Below are 26,376 nucleotides of genomic sequence, written 5' to 3' on the forward strand. Positions count from 1 at the left end.
GGCATTTCAAAGGCTCAGTTAATCCACCAGCAACCACACACCACCACCACATGCTCTCATGGTGGAGTCAAATATTTCCGCCTCACAGTTCCACAATGAAATCATGTTCAACTTCTAAATCTGCAGTGGTACGTGATCTGTAGCTTTTTTATATACAAGGTTACAAAAAATGTTTTAATTTTCCCAGATACATTACTGTTTGAAATGTTTATTCATTTTACTTGATTTTTTTTATATATATACTAAAAGAGAAGTGGCTTGTTTCAACCCGCAAATCCACACAAAGTCTAAACATTAATGTATATTTCTTCGGCTTTTCCTTACACACTACTGGGATGTAAAACATTTTTTATGGAGTGGTTAAATGGATTAGTGAAACAAAGATTATAGAGTGACACTCTGGCCATATTAAATATTGTAATCTGCCTAAGAGGTGGAGGAAAGATATGAGATACATTAATAGAGATGCTATCTTGTAAATGCCATCTTGTACAACTATCCTCTTGCCAAATGTCTTCCCAGATCTTTCTGCAATGTATGTTCCAAACCACTGGAGCAGCTCCAGTCTAATCCCTGTCGTTAGACGGGAGATAATGGATGCTGTTAACAGGTATGGTAAGTTGTGACAGCCGAGGTGAAATTACCCCGTCACTGTTGTCTGTTTTAAAAGGGCAAATCTGTAATGATTCACAAAGGGCAGAAAACTGTTGCTGTACTTGTCTGTGTCAGCTCAAACATCCAAGTGTGTTGCCTTTGTGTCCAGTCATGATGTTACAGCAGGTGTTGCTGACTGTGGTGTGCAACATGCTTAAAGTATGACTCCACGGCAGGTACTGGAGCAGCTGCTATAACCTCTATTATATTCTGTTTGGATTTCCTCTCTAGTGTCCCCGCCAGGCTGAGGTGCCAGGATGCAGTGTTGTCAGCTGTAGGCAGGCACAGGATGTTGGCTCGGGGGCAGTAGCCTTATTGAAACGCTGACCTTTAACGCATCTTGAGACTAGAGGCTTTGCATACAAATGATGATCTGATTCCTCAGTCATCTGACCAGTCAGTCAATGCCACAGCAGGCCACCGCTGGATGCTCCCTTCACTGAGCCGAGCTCCATCACTTCTCCCCAGTGCTTTTTAATTTCCATTGGAAATAAGACAGAATAATTCAGTTTGAACCCTGTGTGTGACCCAGTTCACTTTCATTGTCTGTCTCCTCGCCCGTCTGCTGTCGTGAATAAGGTGAGTATGAAAGTGGGGCGCTTGCCAATTTCGGGTTATTTAATTAGTCATTATAAACAGTATGGTTTTGAAGCCAGTGCAATTTAATCAGGTATGCAAATGCATGGCCTATATCGAAAACATAATTATGCAGAGTGGAGAGTAGACCCAGATCTATGCCACCTCCCTTAGAATTATGCAACAGTGCCACCTACTGACAACAACCTGCACCTACTCTGATGGTTACAGGCGAGGCAGTAAACTCTGGGGCCCCCTGATAATAACTGTTTCTCTTTTTATTAAATTAAGGAAGTGGAATATTGTCTTCAGCTGCTGGATAATGTCATCACGACCTTTCTACCCTGAAACAATGGCAGCGACACACTCATTACTGCGATGCAATTATATTTATCAACCTCATTGACAAAACACTGATTAATTAGAATGCAAGACGTGTGCAGCTTCCTCTTCTTACACCAAGTGATTCTCAAGCAGCACCCACGTGTTTTTAAAGTGATATTTAAAGACTTTTAAAATACAATTATTGATTATATAGCACCCAGCTCAGTGGGAATATTTTGAAATTTAGCTGTGAAATGTGTTTGAGAAATGGGTTGGTGCTATAAACCCTCAAAATCATTACAACCTTTGGTACCAAACAGAATGTGTATTGGGAAATGGTTGTTCTCCAGAAACGGGTGTGTATAGATTGTTTTGTGATAAGAGGTTAGACATTGTGGTTTCCTGGGTGTTTATATAGAAAACTGTGTTGAAGTCATGGAGGAAAAACCCTCCTGAGCACACACCAGCTCAGTCAGTGTTGAATTTGTAAGACTGTGTAATGAAAGTAGAAATAAGAGAGAAATAAAATGACAGCTGTCACAGAGAGATGATTTAAAAGTTAAGACTGTGAGTATGAAATGCATTTGTCATTAGTGTGAAAGCAGAATTTGCAGTAAATCTTGTTTGACGAGCAAAGCCTCAAATCCTCCATCCACCTCCTGCCTCATTTTAAACCCGCTGAAACTACAAATCCAGCTTCCACAGTTTCATGCTTCAGTTAAAAGTGATGCATGCTCACAGGTATCGACTAAACTATCCTGGGAAGCAGAAAATATATTGACTGAGATGTTCTGGCAGACAAAGCTCTCAAAATGGATGTCACTACTCATTAGAGTCCAACTTGAATGACTTTATAGACCTAAAACTCACAAAATGGAACAAGAAATTGTACAAACACACAACCAAAAAACACCATGTCTGTTTCAAATATTTATTTTCCAAGTCCAGAAATGATGTAACCACTTCTAACTTCGAAATGTGCTTTACATTTATTAAGAAAACAAAATGTCTTATATGCAAAAAAAAAAACAAAAAAACAAATGGTTTATATACACAATGGTTTTAAAGAGGAAGGCACCGAAGACACGTGAGCAGTTACTGCTTGTTGCTGGCTCCATAACAATGTAATTAAAAAACAGGACTTGGAAGATGTGAAGTAAATCCAAACATTATTAGCAACATAATTAGAGACTTTTAGTTTTCTCTCACAATGCAACAATCTTTATTTGAATGGTTAAAAAAGCTAATAAGACAATAGTGGTGTTGTGATAGCTAAAATATATATTATTTATTACATAAATACAATAGTCTTAATGTAGCGCATTTGATGTGTGCATTATTTACTCCCTTTTGTGGCTACAGACTGTCCACTATGTGTGCGAGGGGAAAAGAACAATGTGAGAATATCCTTAATACAAAGTACAACTTCTGTCAAACCTAAAAAAAAAAAAGTTTATTCATAGAACATACACATTTGTAATAAATTATTTTTAGTACAATTTTCAGGTTGTAGCTATTAGAAAACATCTGTTATATCCTTGTTACTGCTATGGATTGAAAGTGAATTTAAATGATGATATGGCTGTGATTGTCTTATTCTTATACGGTTGTGTGCATGTGATTTACCACGACAGGGAGGCTTCTACACATTTGGTCTCACAAATTGCGGGAAACCAAAGGTAAAGCATTCTCCCCCATACCTCACTCATCCCCTGGGGACACTCAGGATCTGGAGTCCAACCACGAGCAAAGTGACGGTGCCATACATCTTCACAAGTGCTAGTAAAGCTAGAAAGTGGCACGCGTGAGATGAATGAGAACTGCAGGTCAGTTTTTAACTGAATAAAAGGTAAACAGGTGAGGTAACTTCCTCCTAGGTTTGTACTGGTATTAACACTCAGTGTAAAGATGGCAGCAGCACTCATCTTCCTCCTCTCTCCCTCTGCTCTTTCCTCCCACATTCAGAAGCTAATGCCTTATTAGGCTGTGGAATAAGGCAAGCAATCGTACCGTGATGGTGCCTAAGATCCATGCAACATTTTTTTAAACCAAAACCAAAAAATTACTGTGATGTGATATCAAGAAGTAAAATAACCTTGTGGTTTAGGTTGCTTAGGTAACTGGGATTACAATAATTTAATGTAAGCCACGAGGAACATACCATCAGCGCCATCCCTCTGCCCATTTGGGGCACCTCTCTCAAGAAATCAAAGCACCTTATTTGGATCCCCTTCTGGGTACACCAGTGGCCCCGCCCATAGTGCTGTGGCTTCTTTATGATTGGTCCCATGGGAAGAACTGCATACAGTTTTGGTGAAGTGATCATTTCTTCTTCTTTTATTCCTCATATGCCTGTCATTTGTTGAGGCTGATGGTGACATAAGATGTAGGTATGTAGCCTTCATCTCCATTGTTCCTACGGACACGGGTCCAGCCGTCCCCTTTGTCCTCCTCTACCACGGCCAGCACCTCCCCTTCCTGCATGGAGATGGTCCCTTCACTGGCACCTGAAAGAGATACAAACTAGATGGTAGCTACTACAGAAAAAAACCTTTGACCTCGCTCCTCATGCAGGTTCAAGAAATATTTTCCTCCTTCTTTGCTACACAAATTAAAATACTGTCAGAACTACAGGGACGTGCACAGGTATTTTTCTGAAGTCACACAAGTAATAGCCTATTTGCCCTCTTTGGCTGAGCTGCCTCTCTGGAGGAAAAAAGTTGTACTTTTGCTGTTGTAAAAGAGGAATATGAGTAACCCATAAATATCAAAGTTAGACCAATTGTGAGAAAAATGGCACAAACCTGTGCCCTAGGACCCCTGTCATGTGAAACTCCTGCAACAGACCACTGAGAGCTCCGATGGGTCAAGTATTTTTAAGTTGTGGGAATGATTAACCATTAATTACTGGGATGCCTAGTGAATAAAAATGTCCACATATGCTTACGACCAATGCGCAGTTTGTCACAATTGCATCACATTGCACCACATTGCCTCCTATTATGCTATAACATGAACCAACCTTGGCTAGCTAGCTGGCTAACATATAGGCAGCAGGCTACATGCAAGAGAGAGACAGCTAAGTGGAGAGCTGCAGAGCTCAATTCAGACTATCAGGAAGTGAGGCATGATGATAGAAATGTCAAACAACCACTTCCTATAGTTAATTTATGGGGAAGTAGGCCTATTTTCTCAGAGGCATTTTGTTTTTTGCTGGAAGTAGGCCGATAACTTACTAAAACAAATATTTCAGCCAGTGACAGATACAATATGTTATAACTCTGCATGGTTTTGTGAATGAGTTTCATCTTTGAAATTATGTTAGAGAAAGTGCTATTCTGTGGAGGGGGTAACCCCAAAAGCTCCAGTTTAGAGAGCATTCGAGAGCCGGGTGATCAAGTGAAAGACTTTTAATTGCTACAGTGAAATATGGGAAGATAAGGCCAGAAAATACTCATGAAATCCTATATAATATTTTGTATCTGCTCTGTATTCTAGTACATATACCTTAAGATTTGAAACTACATGAACTGGTCTCTCTACCTGAGTTTAAAGCTCTTACAAGTACAAGGATGAATGAGTTGTTTGGGTCTTGTCATAGGTAGGTGTTCTAATAGTTTCACATGTTACTGTATATCTTCTATGTTTTTTATTGTGTGGTTGTTCGGCAGTAACATTTGTGTGCTGCTGTCTTGGCCAAGTGTCCTTTGTAAAAGAGATTGTTGATCGGGTTAACTCTGGGTTAAATAAATAAAATAAAACATACAAAACTAGGCAAAGCCAACTTCAGCCTGATTCCTCTGGCGTCACCTGCAATTACTGAGTTGCTGCAAGGTGATGCAAGCACAGAATTGCTTAATGTTACTTTGTAACTGTATTTTACACCACTGAGGTACATGCAAATTGTCTGTGCGTGCCCCTGCAGAACTTAATGTAGTGTTTGCTGATCAGAAGGCATGTGCATCGACAAAAACACCTTAAAAATACACTAATTTGCTGCTGCCAAATAGCACCCTTTAATCTCCAAATTTACGCATCGCTCTCTGGTATTAACAGAAATGGTAAACGCTTAAAAGAAAACACTCCTCCAACTGTGGGAACACAAAGATTATTCACCCAGATTGCATCATCAAACCACTAACACTTTTAAAAAGTCAAATTTATAGGAAAGCTACTGATTTCTAAAGCAAAAGCTGAGGTTTGAAAGAAACTGAGCTCTTTTCATTAAAACATTTAAATCAAGGATCATTTTTCATGCATCCCAGTCAGCTACAGGAGCCTGTGACATACCAGGGAAGCCGTACATGGCTGTGCATTTCCCAATCGGAGCAGCTAGTTCCTCATCCTCAAAGTCATCATCAAACTCAGCGTAGATGGCCTGCGAGGGGTCGGGAGTGCTTTCATCGGAGTGAGCTCCATCAGGGCTGCAGAGAAAAACATTGGTTTTCCTTTGTGAAGCTGACAGCACATCATTGTGCCAAACACACTGTCTGTTAGTAGACGTTGATGTTACCTGAGTGTGTCGTGAGCTCCGTTGTTGTTGAATGTGTGAGTTTTATAGCGCAACGTGTCTCCTCGACCTCCTGCCTCAGCCAGCCAAGTCTACGTGACAGAGCCGAAGTGAAAAGGAAAAAAGGACGGATGTGTTAAAACACTGTTTATTGGGATGCATTACATGGTGAATATATCAAGTCAGGTTCATTTGTATGGCCTAATATGGAACAAAATCTTCGAATGGGCACACCTCATAATGGGAAATGCTGATTTCATAATATGTATTAAGAAACAGACATCAGAATTACCTCATACTTGTTGAGCTCTCCTCTGAGCCGCTCTATATTCTGGGACGTCTGGCTGATTTGGGATGCCAGACTAGCAGGGTCTCCCATTTGAGGATTTTTCTCATAAACATCTTTCATTTTCCCCAGGGCCTCGCTGAAGAGGGGAGAGAGGGAGATTGAGAGAGGAACAAGGGAGGAAGGAGGGGGTGACTTTCAGTAGAAATCGGTTCCCTGCAGAGCTCAGGGCTGAGTAAACAATTCGCACACTCACGCAGACACCACAGAGTTACACACACTGATGTGCGCTGCATGAATATTATATCCACACTCCCACCAGAGGAGTTCTAACAGGGACGGTTATTAATACGCAGAAGGATACCCGCGTATACACACAAACGCACACACACACACCTCTGATCTACTTCTTTCTGCAGCTCTTTACAAATTTCCTCTAGTTTCTGTTGTAACCTCTTCCTGCGCTGCTCGGGAGGAAGATGGGCAAAGTCCTCTGTCACCGTAGGCTGCAAGAGTTCACAGGAAAGTGCACGTTAACACTGAACTTAGTCTCAACAGTTTCATAATGACAGTAACCATGGAGAAGAAACAGACACCTCAGGAGGAACACAATGCCTGCAGTTTGAATTCAGCTCAAGGGGAAAATATTTAACCGACAAAACATTAGCTTCAAATCTTCCAGTGACACACTGGTTAGGGTTATTAATGTAAAACCAGCACATGTACAACAGTGAGCTGAACCCAAAACTGACAAATGTGAGATAGAAAACTCTTATAACTTTATATTGGCTGATTTCTTAAAGTTCAAGACAAAAAATCTTGAATAGAAATAGGTGACCCATCAAAGTGCCAAAACCAATTGAGGCTACTTTAAAATTTGTTTCCGCTTGTGCTTCCATGCACCCCTCTCTTGCTCCACCACCAGGTGGCCACCTCTTCAACACAAGCTAAAGAGAACAAGCCTTTTGCCACACAACATGAACATGGATGCTGCATGTTCAGACATTTAGTCACTTAAAATGTATCTGAGCTTTTTTTTTTTTTTTTAAAGGAAAATTATTTTAATATGATGAGCTGTTGTATTGGAAAGGTGGCCATTTTTAAGTGTCACACAATTGAGTCCCCCACACCAGCTTTTTGATGTCAATATTACCGTCATTCTCTCTGGAGTAAACTTCTGAGGGGAAAAAAAACAGTATGTGTGTAGAAAAATCTCATAATATCTTTTAAAGGGACTCTTGCTTTCATCTTTATAACATGTATAAATAATAAAGGTCCAGTGTGTAGGATTTAGGGGGATATAATGGCAGAAATTGAATATGATATAATAAACTAGTTTTCTTTAGTGTATAATCACCTGAGAATAAGAATCATTATGTTTTTGTTACCTTGGAATGAGCTGTTTATATCTACATAGGGAGCCAGTCCTCTTCCATGGAGATCCCCATGTTGCACCACCATGTTTCTACAGTAGCCCAGAAGGGACAAACCAAACACTAGCTCTAGATAGGGCCATTTGTGTTTCTACATTTTAGCATCAGCCACCATAGTTAGGTGCCCCTCTGCGACAAGCCAAACAGCACTGGAAAGACACTGATTTTTAATTTGAGACCTTTCTAATTCAGTGTTTTTACAAGTATAAATCACCTGGTCTGTTTTGGAGAGGAAGAGACCTCTGGGTATAATTTGTCTCCCAGTAAACACCTCTTGAACACTGACCACTGAAGGAATCCTAACCAGAAGTTTCAGCTGGCTGCAATCTTCAATCCTCAATACAAGATGCCACTAAATCCCCCTAAATCTTACACACTATTCCTTTAAGAACAGCAAAAAAAAGCCATAGTGAGATGTAATCTGCTACATGTTTCAGTGTTAAAAATGTGAATAGTCTTATTCAGCTAAGGAATTCAGTTGTTCCTGCACAGGCAGGAACACAGGTTGAGCCCTGATGAGTGGAGGCCTCCTGACACCCAAACCCTCTCCTCTGGTGACTCACCGATCTCCTGAGTGTCCGGAAGGAAGAGATTCTGGGTTTGACTGTCTTATTGATCTCCTTCAAACAGTACGACAGGGGGTCCCGGCCAAACTTGGGGGAAGGGGGTCCGTTAGCGGGCGAGGGGGCAGGGGGTGTGGAGAAGGGTGGGAGCGTGGAGGGAGAGAGCTGTGGGTGGAGCAAGACCCAAAGTACCAGCACCCGAGCATGAGGTATGCAGGCGGTGCGCAGGGATGGGGGAGAGGGGGATGAGAGGATAGGGAAAAGAGGGAAGATGGGGAGGGGGGAAGACAAAAACAACAAGGTGACAAAGGAAAGAAAAAGACACCATCAACACCTTAAAGCACACCACAAAGCCAGGAAGACAACACTGGAGCAAACCCGGCACAGGAGCCCAGAGAGCATGAAAGCACAAACACACATCTGTCTCTTTGGCTTTTATCAACACAGAGATTTAAAAAACAAACATACAAAAAATTAAGATAGCAAGCAACCGACCATAGCTCCTACACCAAAGCCACAGCAGCCCAACACCTGCAGTCAAACTCAAGCATGGTTGAACCGTCCAGTGGGCCTCGATGAGGAAGTGGGACAGGCCAACTACACAATCTTTTACAGCCTGGCTCTTATTTTCATAGTTTTACCCATCATGGGTTACGATAATTTACTCCCCAGCGTCTTTGCAGAGGTATGATGACACTGCAGGGACACACCTTTACTGCTAATTTAATAGAGTGCTGCAGGGATGAGGGGGTTTTTGTAGGCCGACGCAGAAACTAGTGTCGCCCTGGTTCCCTCAACAAAAAGCCTTTGGGGTTTTTCCATTGGATTTTGGATTATTGCAGGAAATAAGCTCTGTGGCAAACAAAAGTTCTTGTCACCAGCAAGATAATCTTCACTATGAACACCAATTATAGATTTTTGAAGCATAAATGCAGTCACCAGAGGTAAAAGGCTAACGTTCAGCTGTAAACTAACTACCCTAGGGTCACGTGATTTAACATCGCCACCACAACAATGTTTTTAAGCTATGTTTGGCGTGGTGACGTCTTTTTTATGCTATTTTATGAGCAAAACTTGAAAATCTCTCAAGCTTGTTTGAACTACAGACCTTATTTTAGGCATCTAATCAGAAACCCATTCAAAATACCCATTGACTTTGAAACAAGGGAACCAGGAGTGCTAAGATGCTAACTCTTTTCTAGGTTTTAGGACTCATTCCTGCACCGCTCTGTAGGGCATCATGCCTCAATTATCTATAACAGGGGGTCTTCAATGTTTTTTTGGGCTAAAGATCTCTTAAACTGAAATAGAGATGGAGCACAGACACCCGAGAACATGTGCAACATTGAGTTGCATGTTAAACTGGGCCAACATTAATGTGTAGGGCAGCCTAAAATGCCATGCATAAACATATCTTTATGTGGTGCATACAATACTCGGCTATTAAAAATAATAATTATTGACAGATTTATATATTTTTACATCATGGATTCATTCCAGTATGACTCAAACCATTAAGGTTAAGTACCTGGATTTCAGCTCCTCAAATGGATAAAACCAGGCTATCTAAACACTGACTGCAATGATTTATTGTTTTATGCTCTAAAGAGCTGGTTTAAAATAAAAATTATCTTTTTTCAACAGTTCTGAGAGTTTGCACAGCTTCCTAGTTTGGTCGCAGCATTTCTCTGCGTCTCCAGTGAGAATCAGTCGGTAAAATGTTTCTTCATGGTGGCCAAAACAATGAAAATAAGCCAACACAATCATTACGATTCTGTGAGAAAATGCATGTTCACAGTTCAAACTGTGCTACCCACTGAGCCTGACCTATATAGATGAAATATCAATTCATACATCAGTGCAATTGCTATAAATAGCCTGCTTAATTACCACAGTGTCATCTGCGAATATAGATTCATCTGGGCCTGTCTGACCTCTTACAAAGAGGTTAACTTGAAAACATGCCCACAGTGATCTACAACAAAACCTCTCAGTGTCAGCTGTATGTCTAAGTGCAAAGGTGAGGGTGGGATCTATTAGCTAAACTACACAGGAGAATGATGTCTTCTAGTCTTCAATAGTAAACGTCTAAAACACACCTACAACAAGGTCCCTTGTGTAAATACTGAGAGCTGCGTGTACAGCACTATCATTATGTGAACGTCGGCTGGGTATGTGCTACTTTTCTTGAGAGTTATGGCAATCTAAGTACAGGAGAGCAGCTAAGAGTGGGAATGTTTAAGGGCCAGACATAAACCAAAAAGCTCACTCAAGCCAGTATAGTCAGCCTCCTATTCAAACTGCTCTGCAGGCCTAATTGGGAGAGCATGACTGATGACACAGAGCAGTGTGCCACACACATACACAGAACAGACAGAGTGCACAGCAGAGCACAGCCAGTAAGACATGCAGAGAGGCGAGAGAGGCGCTGAACAAGCAAACACTGCAGGGGAAGAAAGAAGGGATCGTTTAGTGCTGAGGCAGGAGGAGGGGGAGGGGCCGTGAGCTGGTGAGCTGGTTAGTGGTCAGCTACTCATATCACCAGTTCAATTTCGGACCTCAACAATAAGTGCTCTTTTTCGGATAAGACCCATGCTTTAGTGAAGCACTTCTGACCCAAATAAATTCTCAAACCCGATACAAAAACATCAATTTCTGGACCTGATCCAGTTTTTCTGACCTTGCAAACCTGGTGTCATCCCAGTTGTTGGTACAAAGATTTTATTGTGGTGAGAGACATAATGCTAGGTTCTGGGCAGTATAATAGAAGCAGTGTGTTTGTGGATGCCTGTAGAGAAAAATTCAATGTTGTTTGGGCCCCGTGCTGATGAAAGCACAAGCACAGCAGAATGCTGACTGCCAGTTGACCTATTGGAAACCACACTGCAGAAGGAGGGAGGGTGCGTGTGTGTTGGGGGGGGCAAGGTTTATTCAGTCAGGGACAGAGTCATGCAAAGGACCTGTTCTAGAAGTGTCGGGGGTGGGGTGGGGGGTGAGTCCATGTATAATATAATGAAAGAGATTCATGCATTATTTACTGAGCTTCAGAGATGAGAAGGTTGTGTATACGTGTGTGTGTGTGTGTGTGTGTGTGTGTGTGTGTGTAGCCACAACCACAGGTCCATCATGAGTGCTCTCTGGAGAGGGGATTTCCTGCCTCCTTCCTGAAGCCGCTGTGGCTCAAAACACTGACATTGTCGTGCAGGGAGTCACCCGCTATTCTAACTGACTGCCCACCTGCTGATATTGATATCTGCTGCTGTGGATCATTGGAGGAGGGGTTGCAAGTGCATTCATACCACAATTACCACAATGCAAAAAAGAACTTATCTTTTAGTGAGAGGCCATGTCACTGGGTTAAATGTGCCTATGGTGGACAGTCCTACCTTACTCTTTTTGCTGAAAAGCCAAAAGTTTTTGCTCCTATTCTTCCCCAGAAGTTCCATGGGGCCTTTAGGCGTCCCCAGGCTACTGTCAGATGAGGCTCGGTTGATGCCCTGACTGTAGTCCTCAAACTCCACATCTCCAGGGCGTTCAAAGCCAGACTTGTTCTGCTCTATTACAACCATGGAGTCCTGTAATAGATGCAATTATGGATAAGAGCAGGAGTTATTTTCCAACAGATGCACAGTTAAAACAAATGGGTCTACGTTAAGCCATGCTACACATTCAAATCCATTTAGCATTTTTATGAGACCAACTCACATTCCTCTCATTAACATTAGTGCCGGCTTTAGTAATGCCTTCCAGGCACTTGCCAATGATAGGCATCACATGCTTCTCCGTGTCTGAGAATAAGATGTAGCCTTGCGCCAACTTCCGTACTCGCCTCTCGTCCAGATCCTGCAATTTCTAGTGAACACAAACAATGGTTGCTCAGACACTGCCATTAGAGCTGTCACAATACATAATACATAATACAATATGTATCTTAATATCAAGCAGGAAGTTTAGTCATTTATGATTATAAAATAATGCTCTGATGAAATCTTCAAAGCCAAAACCTGAAGGAATACTTCACCCAAAAATGACCAAATGACCAGCTGCCAGGCTTTTAACCAGAACCATGAGATGTGATCATGTCACTCATACTTTACACTGGCTCCCAGTATGTTTTGGAATGGATTTTAAGATTTTATTGAATACTTTCAAGGCTCTTCATGGCCTATCTCATGACTCTATCTCTGACCTCTTAGTACAGTCAGGGCCTCTAGGCTTTGGAACGATCTACCTGAGGAAATCAAGTCGGCCCAGTCAGTGATCTCTCCTTAAAACATATTTTTATCAGACAGCCTTTCCTGATTTTACTTGAGTTTTGATTTCCTTTGAACTGTCTTTAATTTCCTTGTTTTTTACACACCAAATTAGTCTTTTAAAACCTGTTGATTTCGTCACTTGTGTGTTTTGTTTTGCTGCCTTGTGAAGCACTTTGTAACACTGTTTTGAAAAGCACTGTATAATGAGTATTTGTATATCAATCACTCACCGCATATTACCTTGAATTTGTGAGGAAAACTTTTCTCGCAGCCTCCACGGTGAGCAAAGAATCCAAAAAAGGCAAATATTCTTAACGAACTGAAATAAACAGGTCATATTCAACAACAGTAAATCTATATCAAAACATCCATTTATAAACTCTCACACAACTCATAAAGTATAATCCAAGTCCCATTTTTTCAGTCGCATGTTCAGTACTTTCTAAACACATTTGCTAAAACATTACAGGTTAAAACAAACAGTCTCGTGCAAGGCCAAGCAGCATGTCCAGACACTCATGTACATCTGAACTCTGTTCTTAGAGGATGCTCAGGTAGCTAAGGGCATGTGTTTTTTTTTAGCAAAAGTGCATGTGTTTGAAAAGTACTGAGCATACGACTGGATAAATGAGACTTGGATTATACTGCACGGGTTGTGTGAGAGGTTGTAAACTGATATTTTGATATAGCTTTGCTGTAGTTAAATGTGGTCCCTGTTTACTTAAATTCACGAGGAATGTTAGCGATTTTTGTATCTCTGTTTACCATGGAGGCATGCCAGAGAAACCAAGTTTTGCTCACATATTCAAGGTACTATGTGGTGGGTAAATGCTAACAAATGATCATTTTGCAGGTGAAGTATTATTTTAAATGTGAACAGGTGAAATAAAATAAACGGATTTAAGTGAAAAGTTCGTCTCTGGCTTTAAATCAATGAGTGCAACTTTGATTTTTGTGGTTAAGAAATCTAAAAATAAATGCAGCATAGAAATCTAAATAAAAGTACAACATATGACCAGAGAGTCAAGTCTCAAAATGTTAGTAACATGGTTAAATCAGTTTAGCGATATTTTGGCAAACTACCAGTTATTACTGTGCCATAAACATTGACAACATTAACAGTGTTCTGTTGCCATATGTCATTCACTTACATTGAAAATGAGTGGCATATCATTAAAATAGAACTGGTTCTGTTCCTTGTTATACTTCTGAAGCTGAGCAGCGTAGTCATTCTTACACTCCTCTGCTACGTGTGCTCTCATATGAGCCTGCTGTTTGGCCTGAAACCACACACACAACAAACAGGTTAACCAAGTGAATCTGATTCTACTTTGGGTAAGGATTCCTCACAATGAAGATCCCCCCCCTCCCTTGTTACTTTTTCAACGTCCGCCTTCGTGGCATTAATGTCTTGATCGGTCTTCTCTGCATACTGTGCTGCACGCTCCGCTTCTCTCCATTCCCTCTCGAAGCGCTTTTTACTCTGGTGTGCAGAAAGAAAGGAAAGATGGAGGGATACAGAGAAAGACCACGTTTAGTTCAGTCAGCTAAGTGCCTGAATGAAATATGAGGAGGTTCTACTATTTTGAGCAAAGCATTTTTCATTGTCTTTCTAAAAAGACGGATAGGGGAGGGAACATCTCCAATCATAACTTAATAGGTCTTGGATTGATGATAGGAGTCTAAAATGGGGAACTGCTTTGCAATCTGTCCATCTGTTTTAACCATAGACAAATATAGCCACCTGGCCAACGTGGACCCATCAGCTTAGAGAGAACTCTGCCCATTTTTTATAATGAACCCAACACAAAGACACAAGAGGCTCTAAAAACTACCTAACAGCTTTGCTTATCACAAAAAATGTAATCATGAGACATTAAGAATGATGGACGCCTCATAAGAAAAAATGTATTTTGGAAAGTCTTTAATCAATCTTTTAAAATTCTGTGTGCAGACTTACACTGTCGAGCTGCTTGTAGGTGCTCTCCAAACTCTGCTGGGCCTTCTTGGCTTCCATCAGATACTGCAGACATTCATAAAAATAGACGGAGTGAGAGGAGGGGAGGCGGGTCAGATGACAGCAAGAGAGACAGCCATGTGCAGGGGCAGACACTGAATAAACAATGACATCCAAAAGCAACACAACATAACAGACAAGAAAACAAATACCAGTGTGTCTGTCTGAGACATCACGTCTGCAGCAACAGCCTGTACATGGCTGCACTGTTCTGCAGTCTAAGTGGGACACAGCCAATGCATTCCTCATAGAAAAAATGGCACACCACTGCTCAGACCATACCTCCCCCTGGAGACACTAAGTCTAACTCACTCTGTAAGGCTTCCTTCCTGCCACAACAGTGAGATCTCCACATCTCCACTCCTCCTGTAAATCTGCCTCTATTCCCCTCCCAGCAGTGTGTGCTGTGGACTACCATTGAAAATCTCATTTTGGTATCTTCTTGACTGCTATTGAATGTGGTGCTGCAGACACATGTGCAAATACACTCTAGGGCTGCAATGAATAGTCGACTAATCAACTGACAGAAAATTAACCTGCAACTCTGTTTACAGGAGGGGAGACAACTGTTGCAACAAAGGCTTAAAAATTCAACAAGTTGCCCTTTAAAAGGAGCCTGAAGACGGTGTGTTTAAAGCTACACTGGACCAAAATTTAAACACAACATTTTTGCTTTTGCTCCCATTTTTGAAAGGTCTCAATAGATTTATTTCTCAAAATTTTTTTCACAAATTTGTTAAAACAGTGGTTCGCAACTGGTCCAAGGGGGCCAGATTGTTCTTTAGTCATTAGTTCGAGCGTCATACTTGCATTTGGCCACATCGTCCGGTTAGTTTGCTGTCTCTTTCAAGTAGCTGTCTGTTATTCACTCACTCTACAACAGGAAATGGCACTTCAAAATAAAATCTTGAGCCGGAAATTAACTGTAATTCAGAAATAAAGTATGTTTGTTTACAAATTTGATGTGTTCACGAGTCACTTGCGGTCCATTCAGAATGGACCCGCGACCCACTTTCAGACTGCAACCCACCAGTTGGGAACCACTGTGTTAAAGTACCATAACCCTAACTGCCCTCATTGGGGACTCAATGTTCACAATGTTGGCATTCGCAAACCACTGGCCCACACAATTCCATACACGCTGACTGCCATTTGCCTGGTACAGTGTGAAACAGGACCCATCTGTGGAAAAAACACTTCTCCAAAGTGACAGACGCCATCGACAGTGAGCAGGTGCCCACTCAAGTCGGTTATGACGACCAACTGCTGTCAGGTCAAGACCCTGGTGAGGACGACGAGCACGCAGATGAGCTTCTGTGAGGCAGTTTCTAACAGTTTTTCCAGAAATTCTGCAGTTGTGAAAACCACTTATTGCATCAGCTGTCCGGGTGGCTGGTCTCGGGTGATCTTGCAGATGAAGACCCTGGATGTGGAGGTCCTGGGCTAGTGTGGTTACACGTGTTCTGGGGTTGTGTGGTTGGTTGGATGTACTGCCAAATCATGGAAACGGCACTGGAGATGGCTTGCGGTAATGAAATGAACATACAGTTCAGGGGCAACAGCTCTGGTGGACATTCCTGCAGTCACGCCATCCCAATAATGATGCTGTTTAATCATCTTGATATGCCACACCTGCCAGGCGGACAGATTATCTTGGAAGAGGAAAAATGCTCCCAAACATGCATTTTAAAAAATTTGCAGCCAAAATTTGAGACACATAAGTCTTCTGTGCGCATAAAAAAGTCTTAGATCTTCAACTCAAAAAGTGTTGCATTACAGTTTTTGTTCAGTGTAATTATTTTGCGCTCAAACGCACCATTTTACCCGTGGAAACATACCAGATTTACTTGCTATACTCGCTCACCGTCTTGCGTTCCTGCTTGAGCTCCTGCAGGTACTTGGTGAGATCGATGCAAATGTTCATCATCATGTTCTCAGCAATCAGCTCCCTCTGCCCGGCGTAGTCGTTCATCTCATTCAGGATGTCCAAAAACGACTGGTAGCTGGACAACCTATCATTTCATAGGAGGAGAGAGGAAAGGGTGGAGAAATGAGAACACAGTGATGAGACCACCGATAAGATGATGCGTACACAGGCTCAAAGAGAAGTCAGCAGTGGGCCAAGTCATAATAAGAAGCTCATGACTTCCTTGTTCCTGCTTCCTTTAAGGGGCATTTAAATGGCTCCAACCGCCACCCCCCCCCCCCCCCCCCCCTCCGCCCCACTACAACATGAAAGACACTAATGACAAGGCAATTCCTAAACGTGATATTATTTGCAGGTCAGTTCTGTCTTTGTGTGTTAGTTCCCTCACCGAGAGCTTCACACACTACTTGGGCCAAAGTGTAATTCCAAACTGACGCAGGAAGCACAGTTTTAGCTACTAAAAGTACTTAATAAAGAAAAAGTGAAAACTAAACCTAGTTTTCTTTAAAGATATGCTTTGCAGTGATTCACCTGCACTCTGGTTCATCTTTGCTGCTTCGTTTCAGGTTATATTTCTTTGAGAGGTTCCTGTGGAAAGAGAAGAAGAAAGCTCACTAAATAAAACTATTCTTACACAACCGCTGGCTGTTTTATACAATAGGATTAAAAACAGCAGTCCATTTATATGAACATATTAAAATAGCTTTTCTTCCTCCTTTCACTCTCTCTCTCCCTCTGACCACATCCTGTCTATCATGTGCCAGTCTGCTCCCACTTCCTCTCCTCTCCAGCAAAGCTCAGCACTGCAGCACATGTGGGCCTGGAGACTGGGAGACAACTGGGAGAGGGAGCACCATGGATGAGGAGAGAAAGAGAGAGAGAGCGAGCAGGCCGCAGCTGGAGAATGAGGCCAGTGTTTCAGAGACAAGTTCAATTCAGTCCCGAATGTAGTCATAAGACCCCACAAACATTTCATAAACAGCCTGTTAACATGCACCCGTGCAAACACACACATGCTGGCACACACTGTTTTGCACACAAAGCATTTGAGGCAGAAAGCAAGGGTGAACAAGAGCGAGGCCTACCTCAGTTGTTTGGCATAGTTTTGCTCAATCTCCGTCCTCTCCTTCACAAATTTCACATACTTCTCCACCAGCTCCAGGCCGGACTGTGTGTGCTTCTCAATGATGTCATATTGGTCCTGGAGAAAAGGTGCAAATGAAGGACAAGATATTAAGCCAACACTCTGCAGGACGTGGAACATGTGTTAACTTCTGGGTAGTAACTGGGACGTTCGTCTGGTTGAGTCTGAGGTCATCTAAACGAATCTTGAATAGAGGGCAATAAACTAAACACACTGACGCTTGTTCCTGCATGTTGGATTCCACGGATGCTCTCCACATGTGCACAAAATCTTGGCAATGATTCCCAAACTTCCGCCAAGCTTTAAATCACAAGACACCAGTGCTGTTAACTAGGGAGGACAGTCGAAGGACACGAGGTCATGACCAGTGGCGTCCCCAGAATTTTTTTATAGGGGTGGCCAGATGGGGCCACTGAGGATCCTGGGGCGGCAAAAGCTATCACTGGATTTCAAGAATTCGACTATGCTCCTAAAGTATTAAGGCTAGTTGAAAACTATGTCAATATAGAGACGTAAGGAAGCCCATACTGATATATTTTCATATTTTATAGTTAACATTTTGAGTTCCACAACAATCCTGTTTTGAAATGTTTTATCTATCCAGTGTTTTCAACTAGGCTGGTTTGGCTGCTCTAAATTTAGCTCAAACCGGAGTTTTATTTAGCCCCCCTTCCCGACAAGCTATGCCGACATGGTTGGTTCCAGTGGATGCCTTAGGTTGTCTAGTTTCACAAGATGCCACGATCTTCATGCTAGTTTAAAGAATGAATGCATGACAGCCTTTTAAAGAGAGTTATGTCAGCCTCCACACACAGTGGCCATAGCCTCCCCTGCCCTCCTTTGGGGCGCTACTGTGCCTAACAGGGGTCACAGGCAGGAAAAAGGAGGTGCTGTTCTGATAGGCCTACATGTTCTGCTGTATTGAGCAGTGTGACATGTTATGGATGACTAAATAAGCGTATTAATGTAGCTCTTTGACCCATTTTATGACTAATTTCAAATTCATAAACCTTTGGCACAGTGCAACTGAATCTACTAACTTTTCCTTTTCGCATTACAGAGCATGAGAGAGCTATGTTATCTTTTGTTCCTTATTTGGTAGAGCATTTTATGACACCTTCAAGCTCAGACAAGCCTGTTAAGAGTGAGAGACGATATCTAAGCCAATCTTCTCTCACTCTGCACTCAAAACAATTCCCCCACACTTTCTGCTATGCTTCAGTACTGAGGAGGGGGCACGTTGAGAGGGGACTCCTGACAAGCCGGGCCATGTTAGTCTGCACCCTTCCTGCCCCTCAGGTAAAACAGAGACAAGAGACAAAACCCAAATGAATGAGACAATGCTTCGCTTAATCACAGAGCACAGTGAAAGGTTAGAGGCCTGCAATCCATCACCACTATAACATCTAACCAATAGGCAGTGTTAGGGGTTTAATTTAGAGTCATTAATTACGGAGCAAAAGTAATGATCGTCAATGCAGCTGACTTACAAGTACAGATTTTCCAATTTCCTAAAGGTGCTTGTGTTTACAACAGATTTTCTTATTAGATGTGGATGTGTGACTTGCAAGTGGAAATTGAATGGCGGTAAATAACCAATTAGCAGGATGTTAGAGACCACTTTGTTCAAATGTTGCCCTGCTGAGGTGTAAAAAGAGATTTATTAATTTATGAATGATCTAAACGTGAGCAGTGGTTGTCTGCATCCAGTCGAACCTCTCCACATCAACAGGACAGAAGGCTATGACTACCTACACTGACCATAAAACACACTGAATATAGGATTAGATTCTTAATTAGTGAAAGGTTAATGCTGCCACTAACTGCAAAAGCAATTTAGGTTTCCCCAGTAACCTCAAACACATAACGTAATCAAGCAGTGAAGGCAGCAGGATTAAAAATACAATTTAAATGCAATCAAACTGAGGCACAAAGAAACAGCTGGTAAGATACAGTGGCTGCAACCCTGCATCTTAGGAACACCGCCAAAGTCAGACCTTGAATCAATTCGGAGAGATCATAAAATACTCCCTCGTGATTTTATTACGAGCCATTTAGACTACTGTAATTCCCTTTTACCGGATTAAAAGAAAACTAAAGCTAATTCAGAGTGCTGCAGCCAGTTTTAACTAAAACAAGGAAAATGGATCACATTGCACCACTGACAGGACAGTGCACAGACTACCTGCACCTTTAGATTTAATTTTAATGATCTTTACATGTTCATAAAGCTTTAAATGACCTCACTTTCTTTCATGTTATGTTTCTGCCACTGTTTTTCTTTTAAATGTTCCTTATGTATCCAATAAAAACACTGGTGAAAGTGCCTTCTGTTTCTGTGCCCCAAAATTGTGGAACTTCTAGATATTAGAATGGCAAGCTCTCTTGGTATTTTTAAAGTAAATTAAAGACTTATCTTTTTCTGGCTTTTGATTTAAAGTAATATCATAGCATTCATTTGAAGGTTTTAATACTTACTTTGTATCCCTGGTATTCATTTTATTTTACTGACTCTCGCTTGATGATTTTTTTTTAAAGATTTTATTGTTTTTTGTTTGTATTTTTTTAGTCTTGCAATATTTTATTTATTGTTGTTTATTGATTTTTTTTTCTTTCTGTTGTTTCAATTTTGCTGTGTGAAGCACTTCAGGGTGCATGCTTGTGTGAAAGATGCCATATAAATAAATAAAGTACTGAGAGCCAGAACGTCCAGATCTTTGAGTTCTTGATGACAGAACTATAACTGCATGCCTAAGTGGATTTTACGCATTATATTTGTGGAGAGGTTATAATAGCAGAAATGGAAAGTTAGATCCTGCACCCATCTTTTGATACAGGTGTTTTGCATGGATGTCTATTATTTGCATATCACAGTTCAGGACTGCTCATCAGTGTGTGGCAATGTGTGCAAAAAAACAGGTCATCTACTGTGGAGATTGATGGGGAGGTTTGAAATTGTTAGGCAAGCTGCTGTGGGTGCAGCGTCTGTGTAGGCTGGACAGCAGGGAGGTCTTCAAACCAGTATTTTGTCTCCTATTTCAAGTGATCCTACTCCCAGTATCTGCCATTTCTCATTTCAATATTTACGCTTTTGTTTACAACACAGCTGCACGATGCATATGTAATAATGTTGATAACACCTCAGGCTCAGGTGAGAGCTGAACAACTGAACATTCTGGATTAAGACACAATGCCCTGAATCACAGCTGCACTTTATGAAGAACACCTGGCATAATTTTGAATCATCAGAGCTGTCATCTACAGATCTTTTTTGGGAGTGTCAGTCGATGTCTTGGTGCCTTCCTCAAGCCTTTCTAATAGTCTGTCAGAGAATATAGGCCGCTCTCCCAGCAGACATATTGACCTGTCATAACAGGAAAAATCACAGTTGTTACTATCAACACTAACGATGCCTCTGTTCGGCTCAAGTGCTCCAGTGGGAGTGCCTGTGAGGACCATGCAGGATACAAGGATCCTGAAATCAAAGCAGCTAAATGGAATTCAACCGTCATTAGTTTGATTATTTACACCTGTGTAATTCCTACTATCTCATGTCAAAATGGCTTCAATGAAAAAGGCCTATTGTGAGCATAGAAACAGAATGATAATAGAATGGACATTTCCATTCAAATCAGTGCAGCAGGATCGTCAAAGCAGCGGTCACTGTTATGTTATTTTCCTGTTTAATTTGTTGCCATTAATTAGGGCTGCCCCCTAATAGTCGACTAAACGTTAGTCAACCAGAAAGGTCTTTAGTCGACAAGATTTCATCGGTTGCTTAGTCAAAGAGGGAAAAACAAACAAACGTGAAACTCAATTAGGAGCTGCGCCTTGTCAAAGTAAATCAAAACCTATATGACTGGACAATGTTTTCGAAGGACAGACACAGGAAGTGGCCACGCTCAGCAGCAATCAGATAGGAGTTTAGTTCACAGGGCTGGTACCTGCGGTTATTCCACAGGCTAGTTAATAACATGTTGGGCAGGAAATCCAAAGTGTGGGATCATTTTGAGAAGGTGAAGGACGAACCCAAGGTGATATGTAAACTCATCTTCAGTGGTCGACTACAAACATGACGTATCATCTGAAACATGTAAGTAGCTACATGCCCATTACCCACTTAGCACAATCATTACTGCTTTGCCGACAGCTTCACTAACAGGCGGCTCGCTCAGTGTGTGACGTGCACTGGTAGATAAAATATAGGCCTATATTAATGAAGGTTCATTAGTACGGTTTTGTATTTCTCTGTAATGTAGCACAGTGTTAACAATGTTACTGATACTATTCTTTCTTACACCTTTAACTCAAAACATTGTGTTGCCCCGCCCAAAATTAATAATTTAATAATTAAATTAATATTGTAAACATGCCGGCGACTAGTCGACTAATGGCCCTAAATGATGACTAATGGTCGATAAGTCGGGGGCAGACCTAACATTAACTGCATGTTTGTAGCTGCCTCCAAACAACAGAGAGCAGCGAGTTGGTGTTTGTTGGAACTGTGGACTACGACTAACTAGATGACTAATGGGATTAACTAAGATGAGTTTGGTGAGCTTCTTTCCAGCTTGAATTAAGTGTGTTTTAGGATGAGTTAACGGCAGCTAAGCTGATTTTAGTCATAGTTTGGTGAAAGAGAGAAACTGTGTTTGATGTATGGTTGTAATTTTTTTGCTTAAGGGTGAGAATAGGCCAACAGGCAGTTTTCAAACTAGTGAGTGCTGACATATTGTCACCATAGCAACTAACAACAACTGCCATTTTCTTCTGTGCCAGCCAAATAACCACAGCAAACACTTCGCTGTCCATTCTACTCTCATTTTATTTCTGTGATTGCGGGGATGTTGTGTCCCAGTGTGGTGCAAAAATAGAATTAAAAAACAGTTTCAGCCATTGTTGAGTCTATCATTTTTACACCAGGAAAAAAACAACATGATTCACTAGATTGTTTACCTTCTGCTTCTTGTTCTACGAGTACAATAACATTTTTAAAAAAACATCTCACGGGATTAAGATGATGGAATGTAGCTGAGTGAGTAGAGTCTACCTATTAGTCCCACAATAAAAGATTTTATTTTGTTTGTGTGTGATCAAGCTACTGGTGTACACTGATTTCACAAGGATGTTGTCTGATGTATCTGTCACTTATAAAACACATTGCCCGTCAGTGACTCAATAAGGGGACACTACCTTTACCAAAAGAATCAGCATCAGTTTAACATGAATTAAGAAACCAAACTGAGCAGCAACTGACAACGCCGCAAAAGAGACACATATTTATTTTTTTCCTGACATAATGTTTGTACATATGTTGACTGTTTTCTCTATGTAGCCTACACACATCATTAAGTGAGTGCAGCATTGCTGGTAAAGAATCAGCCTTGGGTGAACTCATCACCATGTGCTCTTTCATAAATGGCGGAAAAAGAAGCATCTGATAATCTCTGTAAATCAACTGTGACTGCTTGATTCAAAACAAGAGCGCCCCAGTTAGAGGAGAGCCATCCTCATTAAAACGGGCTTGAAACGCATCGAAATAACTTGCAAGGACATTATTACTGTCTCGTCAAACACCAGCGGCTGTCACACGACTGCGATTTATATACATCCAAAGCCACAGTGAAAATTATCTTTATAGGTCCCCGTAGACTGGGTTTGCACTAAACTGATTTTCATAAATCTCAAATGGTTTGCTCCTGACAACTTACAAATGACTGTGATTTTGATTGAATGAGAATTGTAAAGATGTGGCTTTCATCCTGGATAATTCATCATTACTTCATCCCTTTACATATACTTTGGACAGTTTGAGTAGCTCCTACATACTGTGACATATTCCTTAGGAACATTTATTGACATCTTTCTCGCCTTCACTCATTTCACCATTTTCGATGGGTAAGCTAAATATTGTACTTCCGCCTTGGTAATTATAGAACTTCCAAACAAGGCAAGCCATAACCTATTTTTGTGGCACAGATTTAGGCTAGCGGGTGCAACAAGACTGCTACATCATGCTTCAGAGTTAAAACTCTAAGTGAGCATCCAACACGTCCGTTACACCCCATCTTCCAATACTTCCAAAGAAATCTGGCATCAAGTGAACGCCAAATAACTTCAAAAGGAGTCACCCTGAAAGTCAGCGACCTACAAGGCTTGGGTGGATGTTTCAGCCTTGAGTCACCCTGTGTTCCAGAAAATTAGGGGCCTGGCCCGACCAGACCTGCCACACTGTGGTTCTCAGGATTGGCCTGGTAGCACTCACTATCACAGCTCCTGCTTAGACACTGATCTTGCACTCTGCAAACTTGTGCCTTAAAATAGCCATTGGATTAACGACAATAAGGGGACAGATGCCAGCGAGCTGACTTGGCCCTAGGGATGACTCTTCAACCAAACATTACCAGAATTATGCCTGCAGGGCTTTGTCCAAGCAGACAGGTGCGGCCATAGCCAAATAAAGCCACTGTAAAACGACTTTGAGGAAATCATTTGTGTTTCACATTGACTGAAGAAAGAATACCGGCTTTTGTGTGTAGTTTCCAGTGTGACAACTTCATGCCACGAACAGGAAAGATACAGCCTCTGATTAATACTGGGGGTACGGATGTTTCTCTGACTCAGTCAAAGTAGGGCAAAACTAATTAGGCTGTTGCACCAGCAATGGAAAAGGGACAGGGGAAGAGGCCTAGGGGGAGACTCTGTAATGAGGTCACAACCTCCCAATCCTCATCTTTGCAATGCTCCATTTTACATATCCAGGTTCCCTGAGCCCGTGTGAGTGTTTGCAAATGTGTGGCTTCATCGCCATGGTACAGTGCTGCTGACACAAAACTGTGGCAAACATCAGGGTAATGTGTTATGTGGTGGGGTTTTCACCAGGGTTTGTTTAGTTTCTGGATAGTGTCACTGTTGGTAGCAGCAAATACTTCTCATAATATACAATTACCAGCTGAAGCGGTTCATTTTAACTGCAATAACGGTCAACTGAGCCCAATAAATAATCATGTCCTGATGGAATCTTTTCACATAAGCACTCAATCCAACAAATCACACCTTGAATAAATAATCATGCCGCTCAGGTGGACACATGAGGCACTTCATCAGCGATGAAACTTGTTGTCAAGGCAGATGACAGCATCTGATTTCATCGCTATGGAAGCAAGGTGTGCCAGACAGTAAACAGTGAGACATCCCACTGGGTACAACCCACCTCAGCACACTTACACCTTTTGTGTGTGTAGAATAAATAGTACTCTGACACCATTTTCAGCCTGACACCAACAATGTACTGTTAAACCCACAGTTAACACTCTTGTCAGTCACGCAGGACATGTGATACCTAGGCATACTTTTGCAAATTGGACTTTGATTTAGCACCTTGCTTGTAGATATAAACAACGGGCTGTGTGATTTATGTCTGGCATAAGGGAGAAAATTATTCTTTTCTTTAAAAATGCAATTATAAATTTTAAATTTAGGCAACTTCACAGCTGTTTGCCTCGTGCACTGCAGATGTCCCACTATAAAAAACACTGCGGGGTAACACAGTAAAAAGTAAAGATCCAATTGAAGTGCGTGCAAGCGTGGATCTAAGATTGACTGCTTCACTTTGCACAAGAGCAACATGTTGGCGGTGGGCTTCAGTTTCACCACTCACTCTTTGTTTCAACTCGCTAAACGCTTGAGACAAAACAACTGTCCGATAATGGAACTCGGTTCCTGAATGCACCGTTCTGCAGCGTCTCGCCGCTTCTTCACACATTCCTCACTAACAGGAGCGACTTTCTCAACAAACTCTACGTAAGAAATCGCATCGCTGTGTCAAACCTGGGAATATTACCCCCAAAAGCAAGCCAGATGATGGACTCACCCAAAGCTCTGTGCCCCAGTCCATGTTCAGCTTGTCGGCCAAGCTGTCTGACTATCCCGAATACAAAGAACTTCTCCAAAGTTATCCCAGCAGCTCGGAGGACGGCCCTGGCGAGTCTAATCCCCAGTTAGTGATAAATCTGTCCTCACCACTGCGCACTTCGCTTTTGATTCCCTCAACAAATAATGTAAAGCAGCATCATTATTAGCTAATTATCAAGGGCTGGCAGTGGCTAGTCTGGTTTGTCCAAATATTTTTCATAGCCAAGGAAAGAGGGATAAACTAGCTTTCATATCCGCGTCACTCCCAAATCCTAAGTCTTAAAGGGGCAGTGCGCTGAACCACAAGCGACACTGGTCACAGGACTCTGCTGCACACTGGCACTTGGTGGTGTTCTCTGTTTACCCTGGTTTACTTACGAGTGTCCCCTGAGCAAGGCATTGAGCCTCAGGGGCTTTGTGTTGCCCTGACACATCCTAAAATTCAAAACCCAAAAACACATGCTTGGACACACTCACCAAATTCACATATTCATGTTATGAGTGATTAAATAAAGGGCTGGAGACTTGTGTCTATACTAACAACCAATTTAAACTGACTTGAATTATTCATATGAAATTAGGCTACTTGTACAATATGCTTTCCTAATAAAAAGTCACTCACCCCTGTCCTGTTTGTCCCCAGCTTAGTATGTGGCTGCACAATAAGAGGCCTACACTTTTTAATGTGACCATTTCCAGAATATTGTGATAATGCAAACTCCGGCATTGACAATAATCGAAGATAAATCTACCATAAAGATCATAATCATAA

The 26,376-nt window shown here is 41.7% G+C and overlaps 1 protein-coding gene across 2 annotated transcripts; it reads right to left on the reverse strand.

Annotated features, from left to right (window-relative positions):
* Positions 1 to 2,471: 2,471 nt before the first annotated feature.
* trip10a (thyroid hormone receptor interactor 10a) lies at positions 2,472 to 26,264 on the reverse strand. Of its 2 annotated transcripts, XM_049560432.1 has the most exons (15): positions 25,564 to 26,264; positions 17,632 to 17,747; positions 17,078 to 17,134; positions 16,484 to 16,631; positions 14,563 to 14,625; positions 13,981 to 14,085; positions 13,754 to 13,882; positions 12,052 to 12,198; positions 11,733 to 11,921; positions 8,347 to 8,511; positions 6,747 to 6,856; positions 6,357 to 6,489; positions 6,068 to 6,156; positions 5,845 to 5,978; positions 2,472 to 4,061 (listed from the first exon to the last, which is right to left on the reverse strand). In XM_049560432.1, the coding sequence occupies exons 1-15, from the start codon at positions 25,585 to 25,587 to the stop codon at positions 3,910 to 3,912; spliced, it is 1,761 nt and encodes a 586-aa protein (XP_049416389.1). In that variant the 5' UTR covers positions 25,588 to 26,264; the 3' UTR covers positions 2,472 to 3,909. The 2 variants fall into 2 exon arrangements, with proteins under 2 accessions (XP_049416389.1, XP_049416390.1); XM_049560433.1 differs by lacking the exon at positions 8,347 to 8,511.
* Positions 26,265 to 26,376: the final 112 nt, after the last annotated feature.

This window comes from Epinephelus fuscoguttatus, linkage group LG19 (genome assembly GCF_011397635.1).
Source record: "Epinephelus fuscoguttatus linkage group LG19, E.fuscoguttatus.final_Chr_v1".
In the NCBI taxonomy this organism is placed as follows: Eukaryota; Metazoa; Chordata; class Actinopteri; order Perciformes; family Serranidae; genus Epinephelus; species Epinephelus fuscoguttatus.

Excerpts from the sequence above, each read along its gene's own strand:
- trip10a (XM_049560432.1), bottom strand. The coding sequence starts at position 25,587 with ATGGACTGGGGCACAGAGCTTTGG. Across the intron at positions 14,626-16,483 it reads TCAAGCAGGAACGCAAGACG|TATCTGATGGAAGCCAAGAA; the intron begins GTGAGCGAGTAT and ends GAATGTCTGCAG. Across the intron at positions 4,062-5,844 it reads AGCCATGTACGGCTTCCCTG|GTGCCAGTGAAGGGACCATC; the intron begins GTATGTCACAGG and ends TATCTCTTTCAG.